General features: G+C 56.8%; 1 protein-coding gene and 1 long non-coding RNA gene across 2 annotated transcripts; one reads left to right on the top strand and one right to left on the bottom strand.

The window, feature by feature from the left end:
• Positions 1-773: 773 nt before the first annotated feature.
• Positions 774-8,679, bottom strand: LOC113918281. The gene is made up of 3 exons (XR_003518510.2): positions 8,563-8,679; positions 5,955-6,127; positions 774-3,207 (listed from the first exon to the last, which is right to left on the bottom strand). It is a non-coding gene; the product is annotated as an uncharacterized LOC113918281 (long non-coding RNA).
• On the top strand, positions 6,591-8,569 carry LOC113918280 (histone H1.10). The gene has a single exon (XM_027586612.2). The coding sequence runs from the start codon at positions 7,448-7,450 to the stop codon at positions 8,087-8,089; it is 642 nt and encodes a 213-aa protein (XP_027442413.1). The 5' UTR covers positions 6,591-7,447; the 3' UTR covers positions 8,090-8,569.
• Positions 8,680-17,317: the final 8,638 nt, after the last annotated feature.

Genomic DNA, 17,317 nt, shown 5'->3' with positions numbered 1-17,317 from the left:
CCCCAGGAAAGGAATCCCCCTGAAGGCTTTGGGCGGGGAGCTACCCTCCTCCCAACCCGGCCTTGCCCCCCAACTCTAGGGACCCAGCTCCTCTGAGCTTCTCTCCTCGATCCCCACCCAAGAGTGAGCCTGGGCGGCGGGGACAGCTCCTCAGGGGCGGGGCCTGGAGAAGCCATTTTCCGGCTTCCACTGCTCATTGCCTCCTTCGAACCCTCAGCCCTCGTCCAAGCTCTGAGTGCCTGCACCAGGCCCTGTGCCGCACACGGGCTGGACAGCTGGGCAGAGACCCCACTTCCAAGCCCCAGGACCCCCAGGGCAGGGGAGTCAGGGCTCTGGTCAGCCACAGAGCCCAGCGCGGCCAGGGAGACACCCGTGGCTGAGGCCTCTGACAGGGATGAAGAATGGGATATGAAGTTAGAAAAGCTGGCAGAAGGCAGACAGCCCACAGGAGGGGGCAGTGGGGAAGGCCCTGAGGAGTGATGGCAGCCCCTGAGATGGGGGCCCAGGGAAGAGCACACAATAACGCAAGCTGGGGGTTACAAAACATGAAAAGGAAGAAAAACAAATCCTGAGGTCCAAGTGCTCCCCCAGGGATGGCATTGGTTTGCAGAAACAGGCCCCAAGTGGGGACACAGGGCAGGGGAAGGGGAAATGGGGGGTGCAGGGGAGGGGCAGTCTCTGAGGACAACCTGGCCACAGGTCACCAAAAGTTAACAATTCTCTTTGACAGAGAAACCCCAATTATAGGATGAATCCCATAGATATTTCCAGGCTAGTGAAGAGAGTCATGGAAGCATTGAAACAGCGCTGCACACCCATCAACAGGGCTGGTTAAATAAGGCGCCGGGCACAGGCTGTGGGCCACTCTGCAGCTATTCCGAAGAACAAGCTACACCCAATGTGCCCACTGAGCCATCCAGGTTAACAAAGCAAGAAGCACCACTGTGCCCGTTTGGCCGCGTGCCCCTGCCGGGAGCGGGGCTGTGTCCAGGCCGTGGGACTGAGGGGCAGGGGCTTTGTTTTCACTTTGCATCCTTCACCGTTGAATTTTAGACCACGAGTAACTTTACTGAGAAAAAACTAATGAGCTTTTAAAGAAACGGGGGAAAAGAAGGCCTGGGGAAAGGCAGCGTAACTTACAGCAGGGCCCGGCTGGGCCCCCACCTCCCTCTTCTCCTGCACCCGCTCACTGCTCGGTCCAGCAGCCTTCACAGCTCTTGGAGAACGGACAGAGGGAGGTGGCTCAATTGTGGAGACAGGTGCAAATCTCCGATCATCCTCAACTCTGTCACCTCTGTGGGCCTTAGCTCTAGGTTGGGGATTCTTACTCAACAACCGTGGTCCCCAGGTGCCTCGAGGCCCCATGCAGACGTGTGCACGCGGGCCTGCCATCCCTCTTGCTTAATGCAATTCAGAATGAAAACCACACTTAATGCTGTGTGAGGTCCCACAAAGGTCTGGCTTCTTCCCTGATGCGCACTACCTACCTCCATCCTTAAACAATGTGTATCCTATTGGAACCCTCTGTGGGGCTCCTGTTTTGCTGGTGCCCTAAGCATGGGCCAACTGCGCTTAGGAACCAGCCCCCTGGCCTGTCCCAGTCTCCCGGCAGAGCTGGGGCCCAGTTCCTACTTCGGGACCCTCCCTGGCTGAAGGGGTCAGCAGTCTCCCTCCAAGTGAGGCGTCCGGGAACTCTTAAGCTCTCTCGGGCCCCACATTTCGCACCCTTTCAGCCTCAGCATCAACTTGTCCACTCCTTTGATCTCTGGCCGCTTCTCCCGGGTTCGTCAGACCCACCGGGCCCTCAGAGCCCACTGCCCAGCCACAGGGGGCGAGGGGCCAGGGCCCCTAACAACGTCCCCATTCAGGGATTCACAATACACATTTGCATCTTAAAGGCAACCTTCCCCACAGTCTCGCCTGGTGAATTTCCCTTTGTCTCCCCTTAAATGCTGAAAAGTACTTAATGCCTCTCTGTTTACATTTTATTTTATTTATTTATTTTTTAATTTTTAATTTTTTTACATTTTAAATCCCAAACTGGGCCCTGCCACCCTCGCTCCCAGTCCAGGCCTAGGATGAAGCTAACATCTCGGTTTAAAACACATTTTGGGGAGACACGCTTTGGCCCTCAACTGTAACCTCAGCAGGTAACAGCCAACGGAGCCTTCCCTGGGGAGGGGCCCTCAGGCCACAGAGCCTCTGAATCCGGTCCCTGAGTTGGTGACTCCCACCCAGGCCGTCTGAAACCCTCCCAGGTGGAGGTGCCTCTGCTTGAGCTCCAGGGCGGATAGCCCTTTTACAGAGGATAACACTGGGGCTGACAGAAGCACAGGAGCCCTCCCAGAGCCCAGGGTTCCGCATCCTAGACCCAGACTTGCCACACTCTGCCTGACACCAGGGTCTCTGTTTTGTGTCTCACCCTCCAGGAAGGCTGTATTCTTGCGGGTCCTCCCTTCTCTCGAGGGCATCGCTGTTCAGAAGTCCAGACTCAGGCTGCCAAAGCTGGGGGGCGCTGCACACATCCCACCCCTTTTCACAAACTGGGGAGCTGAGGGCAGAGAAGTGTGGGGGGAGCTATGGGTCACACATGAAGTTTGTGGGAGTGCCAGGGTCCAAGCCCAGCCAGGAACTCCTGACTCCCAGCCCCCGTTCCTGGTGCGGCAGCTGCAGGCAAAGCTGTACTGTCTTTAGGCGGCAGTGAGCAGGGGCGGCAACCAGGCAGGGGGTGTGCCCAGGGCTGGGCTCCGGCGGGGAGCAAGGCAGACCTAACTCAGTTCTTACAGAGCGCCCAGTACACACGTAAATAGATGAAACAGGGTCAGATAATGATAAGTGATATGAAGAAAATCAAGCAGGGTGATGTGATACAGGAATTCTCGAGCGGTATTCAGCCAGGCTGCCTAGGCGGCTACCCTGAAGAGGCTTTCAAGGATTGAGATGGGAGTAACTGCTGTCAGCCACACAGCAAGTGCAAAGGCCCTGAGGTGGGAACCCGCCCCCGGTCTGTGTGAGGAACAAAAAAGCCAGTGCAGCTGACTGCAGACTCATCCTAAGTCTGATGAGAAGCCGCCCGAGGTCCTTCGGCAGAGGTGGGGGGATGCAGGAGATCAGACTTCTGTGTTAGCCGCTCCATCTGCTGCTGCGTGGAGAGGCCTGAAGAGCCCAGAGGGGAAGGGTGGAGATCTCGGGGGCTTGGAGAGGAACCTGCGTGGGAACAGATGTGACAGGAATCTATAGGTTGAATGAGAGGGTAGAGGAGAAAAGAAATCGGCGCCAAGTCTGTGCTTTGGGGCTAGAACTGTCTGTGAAACCTTGGGGAGGAGCAGGTTTGCAAGAGAAAACAGAGTTCTGTTTTAGCCACCACCCGGAAAGAGATGTGCTTGGACATCCCAGTGGAGTTAGCGGCAGGCGGCCAGTCTGTGGTCAGGAGAGAGACAGGAATGAGGGCTGACAGAAACGGGGTGTCATCGGTGTATGGATGGTGTTTGGAGCCCTAGGACTGGAGGAGAGAGGACGCACCCACGCACCCTGATTCTGCCCCTAGTTTAACTCCAAGACTGGTCCGGCCCTGGGGCTTGATGCAGGAGGGGGTCATCTCTGCTAGGCCCTGGCCACTTCCAGACGTTTCTTTGTCCAGATTCCATCATTTTTCATTGGTTACTTGAGGCCTTCCCCACCTGCGTTTCCTTAGAGGGGTGATGGTGGGGGGGCTGCCTGGGAGCGTGGGGTTTGGCTGGCAGGATCCCAGGCCTAGAATCCTGGCTAACTGGACAAAGCCACTATCCTCCGTCCCTCAAGCCTGTCAAGCCTGTGTCCCCATCTGTATGACGAGGCCAGTGGGATGAAGCCACTTGGTCTCTGCCAGTTCCTAAGGCCCTAGAATTAGTCTCCCGGACCCTGCTCCACAGGTCCACAGGCAGCACCCCCCTCCCCACAGCAAAAGGACCTGCTCCACCAGGAGCAGGCCAAGGAGCCCACCAGGGCTGGGGTGGACTCTGAGCCCTGTCTTCTATGTCCTCCCAATGGCCTGGGTCACACTGCCCTGTCTGCACATACCCGTGCTCTCCACTGATTCCTTCTCCCCTCCAATCACAGTAAGGTCTTTCCCCGGGGCCTGAAGAGCCTTCCATCTGCCCCACACTGGCCACACCCCCCAAACTGCCCAGGTGCTGGGAGTCTGGCCCATCTAGAGGGGTAACGGTTACTCAGGCCCTGTTCCTTCTGCCCCCACCCAGGGTGAATCTTCAGATTTTTTTAAAAGGAAAGCTGAAATCTGGAGACATTTTTATCTGAAATCACCTGATTTTTCAATCCTGGACCTAATTTAGTCATTTCATTTTTGTTTTTAAAACACTGGGCAAGGGCGCCTGGGTGGCTCAGTCGGTTAAGCGACTGCCTTCGGCTCAGGTCATGATCCTGGAGTCCCGGGATCGAGTCCCGCATCGGGCTCCCTGCTCAGCAGGGAGTCTGCTTCTCCCTCTGACCCTCTTCCCTCTCGTGCTCTGTCTCTCATTCTCTCTCTCTCAAATAAATAAATAAAATCTTTAAAAATAAATAAATAAGAAAATAAAACACAGGGCAAAACAGGCAGATTCCAGCCAGAGGGTCTCAGAGGCTGGAAGCTTCCCAGTCTCTCCAGCTCTGCTGAACCTGTCCACTCTGCTGATTGATCAATCCACTTTCTGAATGCGCTGCATTGTGACAGACAGGCCCTTCTTTCTTGAAACTCTCTCCTCCCTAGCTTCCGTGACAGCAGCCACACCTGCTTCCCTCCTTCCTCTCTGACTGTTCTTCCTCTGTCTCCCGTGGAGCACCCCTCCCTTTCCTACCATTTCCACATCCTCCTCTTCCCTCCACAGTGACCCTGGGAAAACACCCCTGACCCAGGCTGCTGCTGCAACCAGCTCCAGATTCACATTTCCAGCGACCTTCTCTCCAGGATGGCTGGGCAAATATCAGTCTGAGGGTGCCCTTGCTGCCCATGCTGGGGAGCCACCAGGGCCATCACCCTCTACTCTTCCTCTGACCTTTCAGAGACCAAGCTCAAGCCCCTCCAGGCCAGTCACCTGGCTGCCTCCTGCTCCAGCTGGTCTCCTGGGGCCAGCTCTCTTCCTGGTGTCCCTGTTCCAGCCCCAGCTCTGAGCACCCTGGTCCACAGTGCTAGGGGCTGCCGTACCCACATCCGTGCCCTCTGCTCCGTCTAGGACGGCTTCTGCTCCAGGACAGACACTCCTCGGCGGCTGCAGCAGCTCCACCTTACTGCCCCTCTCTCACTGCACTACATCCTCCACGTGGCCCAGCCTGCACACACTTCGCATTTCCGGAACCTGTGGTTTTTGCTCAAGCCACGCCGTCTCTGCAAGACCTTTCTGCTCCCCAGCCGCCCCCAGGGCTCAGCCAACAGGCGTTTTCAGAAACCCACCCCAGTCTCTGCTAGGAGATTTCTGATGGTCTTTCCTCACCTTGGCTAAGGTCTTAGGCAGACAAGGTTTTCCTGGCTTGACAGACAGTTCACTGGGTGGTGGTGGTGGGGGGGGCGTCCTCCTTCCTGGGCGAGGGGCTTGGCCTTTTATGCAGGGACCTGGGTTTATCTTCCTTCTCCTATGGGCTGTACTCACTGCCCTGGGGGACAAAGCCCTTCTCTGGCTCAATGCCACTGACCGCCCTCCCCCTCCAAAAAAACCCACCCGGGTCTCACCTTTCCCAGCTTCAATTTCCTCCTCTCCTGGGTCTTATTCACTAGTTTGTCTGAAGGGAAAATGGGGTCTGTGCTTGCTCTGGGAAAAGGGTGCGTGCAGACAGGGGCCTCTTGGGGTAGAACACCACCCCCCACCCCCGTGCTTCCCCTTCCCCTTCCCGGACTTCATGGCCTCCAGCTCTCCACTCTGGAACCCCAATTTCCACCGTCCCGGCCTATCCACCCCTCCATGCTCGGGCCTAAAATCACTTACTCCAAAGGGATCAGCTCTCCTCCCGGGGTGTCTCCCCATGGTGTCAGCTTCCCCAAGTAGAGGCTTCTCTGGCTTCGAGAAAGACTGTTCGGCACCTCCTCGGCACCAGTTCTGCTGCACCCCGCCCAGCTCAGAGCCGCCAGACTTGCACAAGCCCCCGCGGAGGATTTCGCCTGGTACCAGGAGAGAGAGAGCTAGGAGAGCAGTCTCCGGGACCCGCTCTCCATCGCCCTTCCCGCACGACAGGGGTAGGGGTGTGGCCGCAGCACCTCCCCTCCCCCACCCTGTCCAAGAACTCCTTCGGGGGTCGCAGCCTGACATTCGCTCCACCAGCTCCACCATGGAACCGCCATTTGGCTTTGGGGCGAACGGTGGCGGCTACTTGCGCAGCACAAAATGGGGCACTTGGAGCATCAGCTCCAGTGGGCGGGGGGGGGGGGGGGGAAGGTTTGGAAATGTCCGCAGAGAGACACCTGCGGTCGTCCCCGACTTCCTCCCGGGCGGTGCTCAGGCCCCTGAGGCATAACAAGACCCCGAGCGCGCAGCTGGAGGGCGCCTCCAGCCGTCGTCCCCTCGGACGCGGGTGGAGACCCCCCTCGGAGATGTCCTAGCACACTTCACATTGCCCCAGCCGACCACGTGAGGGCGTGCCCTGTGTTAGTTCGGACAAATTAAAGCTGGTCCTGCGGGCAGGCCAGGGGCCCCCTGACCGCGCTCAGGGTTTGGGTGGCCGTGGCGCACTCTTGGCTGCCGGCCCCAAAGCTCCGGGCCGCGCGGCCTCCCCCGGGACCCGCGCTATTCGCCCCCAAACCGGGTGCCCCCCTCCTCTCGCGCTCCCGCAGCATAGGGTGCACCCCTCCGTTCCCCTTTGCCGAGCCCTTCCCGGGCGCAGGCCGCCTCTCCGCTGCGCCGCAGGCTCGGGCCCTGTCCGGGGCGCTCGGCTGTGGGCTCGGTGGCGCCCGGGAGGCGCGGTCCGGGAAGCCAGCGGCCGAGGAAGGGGCTGCAAGAAGCACAAGTTCGCGCTGGCTCCAGACCAGGCTGTTGTTGTTCTCAACGTGGTCCGCCATGGAGCTATAAAAGCGGAGCAGAGCGCCCTCTTCCTCAGAGCGCAGCGCGCACGCCCAGCGAGCTCCGGAGACAGCAGTGGCAGCGGCAGCTGCGGCCGCTCCCTTGGCCGATTTTCCCCGCGCAGGCCGGGTCCCGGCTCCAGCCCCGTCTGCCCCGAAACCCCCCTCCGCTCCGGCTCCAGCTCCAGCTCCAGCTCCAGCTTCGGCTCCAACGCCGGCTCCGGCCCCGGCCCGGGATCCTCAGCTCCCGCCGGCCCGGCCCCCGCCCCAGCCCTGCCGCCCGGCCCCAGGCCCGGCCGCGGCCGCTCCCGCCTGGAGCCGCCGCGCGCCCCCAGTCCCCCGGCGCCCCCTCGGCCCCTCGCCTTTCTCTTCCCGGCGCGGCCCCCGGGCTTTCGCGCCCCGCCCGCCACCAACCCGCTCGCCACCATGTCTGTGGAGCTCGAGGAGGCCCTGCCGCTGACGACCGCCGAGGGGGCGGCCAAGAAGGCGGCCAAGGCTGGCGGCTCGGCGACGCTGTCCCCGTCCAGGAAGAAAAAGAACAACAAGAAGAAGAACCAGCCGGGCAAGTACAGCCAGCTGGTGGTGGAGACCATCCGCAGGCTGGGCGAGCGCAACGGCTCGTCGCTGGCCAAGATCTACGCGGAGGCCAAGAAGGTGGCGTGGTTCGACCAGCAGAACGGGCGCACCTACCTCAAGTACTCCATCAAGGCCCTGGTGCAGAACGACACGCTCTTGCAGGTGAAGGGCACCGGCGCCAACGGTTCGTTCAAGCTCAACCGCAAGAAGCTGGAGGGCGGCGGCGAGCGGCGCGGAGCCACGGCGGCCGCCACCGCCCCGGCGCCCGCCGCGCACAAGGCCAAGAAGGCGGCCCCGGGCGCGGCCGGCCCCCGGCGCGCGGACAAGAAGCCGGCCAAGGGCCAGAAGCCCGAGAAGCGCTCGCACAAGAAGGGCGCCGCCTCCAAGAAGGACAAAGGCAGCAAGGCTAAGAAGGCGGCGGCCGCCGGGGGCAAGAAGGTGAAGAAGGCGGCCAAGCCCAGCGTCCCCAAGGTGCCCAAGGGCCGCAAGTGAGCGCGCCGGCCTGCCGGGTCTTCCCGGCGTTCGGTTTTTCTACCCCAAGTATTTTGTACGGTTGTCTGGCCGGGCCGCCGCCGCCCCTGCTCTGAGCCGCACGGAGGGCCCGGGGCCCGCTCCATTCCCCTCCTCGTCCCCCCTCCCCTGCCGCCGTAGCGTTTTTTTGTTGTTGTTTTTGCTTTAGATTTTTGAAACGGCCTGGCGACGCCCCTATTGGCTCTCGCCCTTGGCAACGGCCGTCGCCATGGTTACCGGCCCCTAGGCGCCAATGGCCGCGGCCGCGCCTGCCTGCCCCGGCGGGGGCCGCGGGGTGGCGGGGCCCTGGTGCGCTAGGACCGGGCCCCGCGCCGCCCTTCCCCACTCCCCACCCTCCGCCTTTGGGTGCGCGACAAACAATCGCTCGGGGCGCGGGCCGCGCGGCCTTCCCTTCATCCCGCCGGCCTTTTTGGGGCACAATAAATTGTTTAAACCTTTGAACCGCTCTCGTTTTCTTCCGAGTGGAGTAGGGATGGGCGCGGTCCGCGCGCGGCTTGGGTTGGATGGGGTCCCAAGGGTCCTGGGCACCCCAGATGTTACCGAGGGTAGGCGTGGAGCCTGGAGTTCTCCGCACGGGGTGGTAATTGCAGGGAGGGGGCGGCCGGCTGATCCTGGAGGGGAGCCTCAAGGAACAGATCTCCTGTGAGCGAAGGTGGAAAGATGCTGAAGAACGTTGGTCGGGCCCCCGCGAAAGGGGGAAGGGGGGAAGGGGAGGCAGCCCTGGCTTTTCGGGATTTGCTGGTCAGGTCCCCTCAGCACGTATAAGGCTGGGCCTTTGCAGAGATTAGTTATTCTGAATTCACTGAGACTTTGTGTTGATGTGATGAGGATATTGGAAATGTGGAGGCCTTGGGCTCTGGCTCGCTGAGCACAGCCCGAGGTGTGGCCTGAGCAAGGCATTGATCCTCCGCCTGCTGGCCAATCTGGAGTGCACACGGACCAGAGGGTTATTGGACAAGTTGGGAAGAATGATCCTCAGCCCTGAGACATTCTGGTGTCCAGTATATGCGATAGTTGTATTTTAAGATGACCTGAGCCCTTGGCGAATGTTCCTATGAAGACAACCCTGCAAAAGGAAGGCTCTGGGGCAGTGGGAAGCTAGGGAATGTTCTAGAACAGTGAGTATGTACATGTACCAAGCTGGGTAAGCCTGGGCTGGGGTAGGTGACAGATGGAGATGGTCTCTGTGTTAGAGACTATGGGGAGGGGGGGGGTAAGGGCAATAGGGGAGGGGAGGGAGCATCACTGGAGAAGCCCCTCTGGCCTGCTGGTATACCTGACCCAGGTCTGGCAGCCACTACCATCCCCTGGCACACACTGGGGTCACAGGGCAAATCCTTCAGCCACCTACCACCCTGCAGACCCTTCCACACAGAGCAAGTGGCCACTCCACGTGCTCTTTCAGCTTTTTTAAAGTCTTGCTGGGTCTCCCTGCTGCCTGCTGCCTCCTGCCTCTGGGAACTGCAGGGCCCAGTGCCAGCATGAGTCTCCCCGGCCTTGTCCTGGGCTGGGCTGTGAGGGAGGACACGGTGGGCAAAACCAGCACAGGGCGCCTGCCCTGCACAAGCTTCCCTGCCACTGGAGAAGACAAGTCACAGCCAGGTCCCTCTGCCCATCGTTGCTCTCTAGGCAGAAGGTTTGAGAACAAGATGACACCTCCCCCCCAGTATGGAGACCTGCTGACATGGCAGTAGGAGGCCCTGTCATTAGGGCAAAGGAGGAAATGGGATGTTAGCCTTGGCTGCAACTGTTCTGGTTCTGGGCAACTGTGGGCATCCAGGAGGCAGGTAGGAGGCCTGTGGTGGAGACAGCAGGACCATGGTGGGCTGGGGCTGACTGCTCCACCCACCCTGCCAGTCCATGTCCTAGCCACTTGTTGATCAGTAATAGTTTCATCCATGTGCAGCTTTGGAGCGGGGGTGTCCAGTGCCCTGCCGCAGGGCCATGGTGCCAGCCCAGACCCTGTCCCACCCTGCCTGCAGGGCTAGCTAATAGGCCATCAGCAGCTAGAAGCCAGGAGAAGCCTCGGCCTGCCCAGGATTCTGGGGGATGGTGCTCCTGACCAGCTAAATGTGATCCCTCAGATTCCACCTCCCCTCCACTGTTCCCTAAATTGGAAACCCAAGTCGAGATGCCACCTAGGCTCACTGCTCACCCCGGTTGTCCAAGTCACAATCTGAGGCCAGGGCCTGAGACTTGGCTTTTTGCTCAGCTCCCAGGTAACTCAGGTTCTGAGAGGGGTTGAGAAGGGGCTGCTAAAGGGGCCCAGGCACATGGACAGTGCACCTGCTGTGCAACAAGTCACATGGAGCGGCATCCCTTCCCCTGAGCCCCTCCTAACCAGAGGCCCGCCACCCCCGACAATCTGTCCTTTGCAGACATCTCCTGAGCTCCACGGCCCCAAAGTGCCCTTCAGGTCCTTCGTATTCCACACTGCCTTTCCCTATTTCCCGCCCAAATCCACCCTTTGTTGCTCATACCATCTGGCTCTCCCAGTGGCCTCCTGCTTTGATGCTGCCGCCCCCACCTCTCTCCGTCTCCCGGCTCCATTCCTTGCACACTTGGGCCCCTAGCTGGCTGTCTTCTCCATCTTGAGACCCACCTTTTCCAGGAGCACTGGAGCACCTGTGGACCAGCCCTCCGTGAGGAAGGCCTCTCACTCTTCTGATAATAAAAAACACTGTCATATTTTTCTGGGGACCCAAGCCACCCTACTCTCAGGCCACCTGGCTCTGGGGATCTGACTCTCCAGTCCTAGGAATGTTTATGTGACTGAAGACCTGGCCAATGAGTGTTCAGTTGTTCACTTTGCCACAACCATTGGGTCAGAAATAGGTGCTTGACCCTAGTGAGTTCAATGAGAGTCAATCCTGGGACTCTTCCTGGAGCTACTGAGAAAGAGGTACTCTCTCCCTCAGGGAGGGAGAAGGGAGCCCGAGTTGCCAGTAGCCATCTTTGTCAATACACAGGGAGAGCCCATCTGAAAAAGGAGCCAAGACAGAAAGTTGGAACCATGAAATGGAGAGACGGATACCTGAGGACATTAACAGAGCCTCTGGATCCAGTTATGCCTGAAGATAGTTTAGACCTGACTGCCACATGAGCTGATACATTGCTCTTTACGCTGGCTCATTTGAATTGGTTTTTGTCACTTGCAATCTGGTCTCTCACTCCTCTGACTCACTTTACCCTCCCATGTTCACATCCTGGACCTTGTCATTCCTTTATTTTTTTTTTAAAGATTTTATTTATTTATTTATTTGACAGAGAGAGACACAGCGAGAGAGGGAACACAAGCAGGGGGAGTGGGAGAGGGAGAAGCAGGCTTCCCGCAGAGCAGGGAGCCCGATGCGGAGCTCGATCCCAGGACCCTGGGATCATGACCTGAGCCGAAGGCAGACGCTTAACGACTGAGCCACCCAGGTGCCCCCTTGTCATTCCTTTAAGTTGTTCTTCTTCTGAAAGGACCTTCCCAGTGTCCCACTGTTTACCCACAGGCCCCTCCTCTCTCTTCTCAGGGTGCTCACTAGACCCTTCAGCGGAGCTGCACCTGTGCATGGGTCCCACGTCCCTGACCTGCACCCCAAGTTGAATGGATGGCCGTGACCTGCCCCATGTGATCGCTCAGCATGTGCCAGGCACTCTGAGGAAGGCTGCACGGGTCACATCTCAGCCCTGTGACAGCCCCAGCGAGGAAGGTGTTCAAAAGCTGGTCTTGCTGGTTTGGTGCTGGGACTGGGAAGGCTATATTTTCTGCCTGACCCCACACTCTGCTCCTGCATGGGGCTGGGGAGCCCAGGACCCGCTGTTGACCTCCTGTGTCTCTTAGACCTCACTGAGGAGCCTCAATTCCAGGTGAACGCTGGAGGCACAGGACACCGTGAGGCTCTGGAGGAGGGCTTCCTGGGGCAGGGGACCCCGGTGCTGGGAGGAAGCAAAGAACCACGTGTATTTGCTTGTCTGTAAAATGGGGCTTAGCATTGGCCCCAGCCTGGGCTCCTCTCTGCACCCCCTGATCAGGAGGGGAGGAGGGGTTGGGTGGGGCCGGGTCTCTGGAGGCTGAGGTCAGCGTACTGGGTCTTGTCCACCATGTCTTTTGGTCTGGGCAAGATTATTTTCCCCATGCCTCCACTTCCTTATCTATAAATGGAGCCAAGAAAGATTTCTTTTACTCACCCATCAGCTAACCAGGGGGTAGGAACACACTGCCTCCAGTCAGGTTCTCCAGGTTTCCCCGCCCCCCGCCCCCAAGAGTGTACCGCACTCTCCTCCTCTGCCCCTGCCTCCTTCCTCTCAGGGGGCTGGGATCTACCTCCCTGCAAACCTCCTTGGGTTCTCAGGTCTACCTCCTGGGTCCCTAGTTCCAACTTCTCCCTGACCCTGGGACAGCTCTGAAGGCACTGGAAAGGCCCCTTTCCAGGCTGTGCAGGCCTTAGTGACCCATATGATGGAGTCTCCTCTGAGTGGACTCCTGTGCCGAGCACAGAACCTGATGGGGGTGGGGGGCTCGAGCACTCAGCACAAGGGCTGCTGCCATCCCTCTGTCCCAGGAATGGATCCTTGGTTGATATAGCCAGAGGGCCTTTTAGCCATTCTGGCAGCTCCATTAGTCAAAAGAGGCAGCAAAGAGGCCCTGGGTCTTTCCACAGCAAGTGCTACTGGGGCCACTTGCACTTGCAAACGGGGGCATTGATCCTTGCAGAGATACTGGGAGAATGGAATGAGATCCCGCATGGCCTAGTGCACGGTCACTCATTCAGCGCACACTGGCTGAACAGAGGCAGGGATGGGGACCAATCAGACCTGCTTCCCGTTCTTGAGGAGGATGTGCAGGAGACCAGAGAAGCCCGCGGCTCTTGGGCAGGGACGGTTCGGGCTGGAACACTAGCACCGGCCCCCAGTGTGGCAAAAACTCCCGAGTCTGGGGAAAGGTGAAAGCAGCAAGTAGACTGAGCTGACACGACGCAGGAAGCAGAACCAGAGGGGTATCAGGTACAGACGCACCTATGCACCGGATGGATTGCAGGGCTGAGGAGCCAGTTTCCATTAGGCTGGATTTCTGTGACCGAGGCTGGAGCCTGCGCTGCCCATACAGGAGGGGGAGATCACGAGCAGGCCGAAACCGCGCAAGCTGGAACCCTAGGACAGACTGAAACTTGTGTTGGTTGTTTTTGCCTCTGACCTTGGTGATGACGGTATCCTGCAGAAGCTGAGACCCTTCGTCATAGAGTTAACCATGCACACACCTGAGTCAGCAAAACTGAAGGAGAATCCAGGGAAAGTCGAGTCGTTTGGTGCGGCTTCACACCAAGGAGGTAAATCACCTGATCAGCAACCAAAATGGTGGCTTCCTTCCAAATCTGGCAAGAACCTTTGTGGCCCACCCTACGGGAAACCTATGAATAAGGGAGTTGTGGGAAATGTAGTTCAGCCTGACCAAGTCGACACACTACAAAGCTGTCACAGTTCCTCACTATAAAACGGGCATGTGTGGGCGCCTGGGTGGCTCAGTCGGTTGGTGACTGCCTTCAGCTCAGGTCATGATCCTGGAGTCCCGGGATCGAGCCCCGCATCGGGCTCCCTGCTCAGTGGGGAGTCTGCTTCTCCCTCTGACCCTCTCCCCTCTCGTGCTCTCTCTCTCTCTCTCAAATAAATAAATAAATAAAATCTTTAAAAATAAAATAAACAACAAAAACAAAAAAAAAAAATGGGCCTGTGTGGAAGGGTGAGGAGGAACAACACTGTCTCAAACACAGATGTGCATAGGCAGGCCAGGCAGGGCAGTCTGGCCAACTGGAGGACACAAACCCTACCTGAAGAGGGGCAGTGACTACCAGTTCTGTTGACTGCTTCCCATTTCTCAGACCATGTCAGAAGCACCTCCTGAAAATGCATCGAAGCTCCCCTCCAGAGGCAGGGAGTGGCTTTGGCCATCCAGGGGCCATCCAGGTGCCTCTGCCTGTGGTCCTGGCTCAGTCATCAGAAACATTGCTGGAGAATTTTTTATGTAGAAACCATACACTTTTTTTTTGTGAAGCCTCCCACTTGTAAAATAGGGGCTTAAAAAAAGAAATACTCCACCTCACAATCATCAGGACAACTACCATTAAAAAAAAAAAAATAGGGGCGCCTGGGTGGCTCAGTCGTTAGGCGTCTGCCTTCGGCTCAGGTCATGATCCCAGGGTCCTGGGATCGAGCCCCGCATCGGGCTCCCTGCTCAGTGGGGAGTCTGCTTCTCCCTCTCCCACTCCCCCTGCTTGTGTTCCCTCTCTCGCTGTGTCTCTCTCTGTCAAATAAATAAATAAATAAAATCTTAAAAAAAAAAAAAGTGGTGGCAAGAATGCAGAGAAATTGGAACCCTTGTACCCTGTCAGTGGGAATGTGTTAGGGTGCAGCTGCTGGGGAAACTGTATGGAGGTGCCTCAAAAATTTAAACAGAGAATTATCATATCACCCAGCAATTTTACTTCTGGGCACATGCCTGAAAGAACTGAAAGTATCAACTCAAAGAGATTTGTACACCCATCGACGGGTGAATGGATAAACAAAATGGGGCATATCCGTATGATGGAGGATTATCCAGCCTTAAAAAGGGAAGAAAGTCTGACACACGTTATAACATGGATGAAGCTTGAGGACATGTTGCTAAATGCAATACACCAGTCACAAAAAGACAAATACTGTATGATTCTACTCACATGAAATATCTAGAACAGTAAAAATCATAGAGACAGTAAACAGAATGGTTGCCAGGGGGTGAGGGGTAGACAGAAATGGGACTTGTTTAATGGGGACAGAATTTTAGTTTTGCCAGATGAAGACGTTCTGGAGATCGGTTGTACAATGATGTGAATATATGTAATGCTACTGAACGGTGAACTTAAAAATGGTTAAGATGGCAAATTTTATGTCATGTGTATTTTATCACAATTGAAAACAAATACTATTTGGGCCAAACAAAATCATGTGTGAGCTCAGCGTGGCCTGCAGCTCCCCACCTTATGAGATCACTCAACTTGATCTTTTTTTTTTTTAAAGATTTTATTTATGTATTTGACAGAGACACAGCGAGAGAGGGAACATAAGCAGGGAGAGTGGGAGAGGGAGAAGCAGGCTTCCCGCCGAGCAGGGAGCCCGATGCGGGGTTCGATCCCAGGACCCTGGGATCATGACCCGAGCCGAAGGCAGACGCTTAACGACTGAGCCACTCAGGCAAGGTCGACTTGATCTTTATGAGGGCCCTTCTGGCTGCTTTACAAGGCAAGAAGCCCCGGATGGTGGTGTCCTGATGGAAAGAAACTAAGCCAAAGGAAGCTATAAAGTGGTGAAAGCCAGAGACCCAGCCTGCCAGTACTGTGGGCCTGCACCAGGCGAACAAGCTCTCCACAGAGGATTGTCATTCGGGTTCCCGAGCCTTGTGCAGTGCACCCTGCAGATACGCGCTTCCAGAGGCCCCTTTTCTCGCCCACTTCGCCTTGCCTCTCCTAGCTCCTGTCTTCTGGCTGCCTCCATTAGGGGCTAGGAGTGTGGCACTGGGGCCCTGCCCCAGCCTGACTGCCCTTGAATACTTTTTGTGTTGTTCAGCTTGATTGTCCAATCCCTTTCACTGATACCTGCAGCTCCTCCAAAGAGTCCTCTAGCTTCTGTGGCCCTCGGGAGTGTTGCCTGGGCAGTCTGCAGCATGCCTCTCCTTCCTGGAGTCCTAGATGCGAGGCGGAGATCCTCGTCTATTTCCACATGAGGGGCACTAGCCCAGAGGTAGGTAGGTTCTGGTCTCCCAACAGCGAGCATCTGTTTCTCTGGGCTCCTAGGAGTTCAACTGTGAGTATCCACTCTTCTGATTCACAGATGGGCAAACCAAGTCTCCGAGGTGCCAAAGGACTTGGGTCAATTTTTCTTGTACTGGGGACCCTCTCATACAGCCTGAGCCAAAGCTCCTTTCCCCAAGGAATGATCTTCCACCCTTCTCACCACTTGTTTCTTGCTCTGGCTGAGAAGGGGGAGGGAGGGTGTTCAGACCCAGGTGGGGATCTGGATCTAGGAGTATGAGGCCACACAGTACTCTCTGGTTCCCACCACCAACCTACCCTCTCTCTGAGTGTTCCCAGCAGCAAACAGGAGCTTCTCCAGACTTTAAACTCCTCCCAGGCTAGGAGCCCTTTAGATTTGTCCTCAATTAATGCCTAGGTGTGTGTCCTTGGCCAAGCCCCTCCCTTGCCTGAGTCTGTTCCGCCTCTCTACAAAGCAGGTTGGGCTTTAAGAATATGGGCTTTGCACTAGGAGATGGATCTAGATGAATGCAGACAGGAGTGGCAAGGGGGTGGGGGGGTACAGATACCTGTCTATTAGGACCTGGAGTACTGAGGACCCTCTGCCACCTCTAAGGCTACAGGGGAAAGAATCCCCTAAGGCCTGGACCCAAGCCTGGTCACTGCAAAGGTAGAGCAGAGGTGGGGAGGTGGGGGAGGCCTGCCATCTGGGAGCCCAGCCAAGGGGCCGGACAGCCACATTTTAGGGCTGTCCCACCTGCCCCGGGGGAAACAGCTGGGGCCCTGGCCTGACTTGGCCACATCGAATGGCAGGTGAAAGCTGCCCTGTTTGTCCCCGAGATTTGTTCTTTAAAAGCAAAGGACAGAAACAAAAATTAAATTTAAAAAGTAATTAAAAACAAAGGAGAGGAGATGCTCCACTCCTCTAGTAAAGCAAGCTAAGTATTGGCAAAAGGTGGGATTCATGTGCCCCTGAAATAAGTGAAAAATTGGACAGCATTTGGCCATACCTATTACAGCTGATGACCCAGTTAAGAAAAAAAAATTGCAGAATGAGACGCCAAAGATGATACCATTTATGTAAACCTGAAAAATCACAAAACGTGTTTTTGTGGTACAAGAATGTGCTCTTAACATCACATTTATGTGCAAGTAAAACCTGGAGGGAAAGGAAACATGCCCCTGAGGACATCCCGTCCTTCCATGTTAAAATGAAAGCCCCCACCACAGTGATTCACACGCTGACAAATGGTGGAGAGTAATGAAAACAGAGGGAATTTCATTTTTGTTGCTTATTAAATTTGAAGCAAATATGACAAAATGGTCATAACAGTCAACCTTCTGGTAAGTTATCTGTATTTTTAAATCTCTTGGTAATACAACCAAAACCCTACGCAAATCAGCCCAAACAAAACTGGAG

Source organism: Zalophus californianus, chromosome 1 (genome assembly GCF_009762305.2).
Source record: "Zalophus californianus isolate mZalCal1 chromosome 1, mZalCal1.pri.v2, whole genome shotgun sequence".
NCBI classification, from domain to species: Eukaryota; Metazoa; Chordata; class Mammalia; order Carnivora; family Otariidae; genus Zalophus; species Zalophus californianus.
The sequence above is the reverse complement of the archived record's forward strand: the minus strand, read 5'-3'. Positions and strand labels throughout refer to the sequence as shown.

What these genes read in the sequence shown, in the direction of transcription:
- LOC113918280 (XM_027586612.2), top strand. Translation starts at nt 7,448, where the DNA reads ATGTCTGTGGAGCTCGAGGAGGCCCTGCCGCTGACGACCGCCGAGGGG.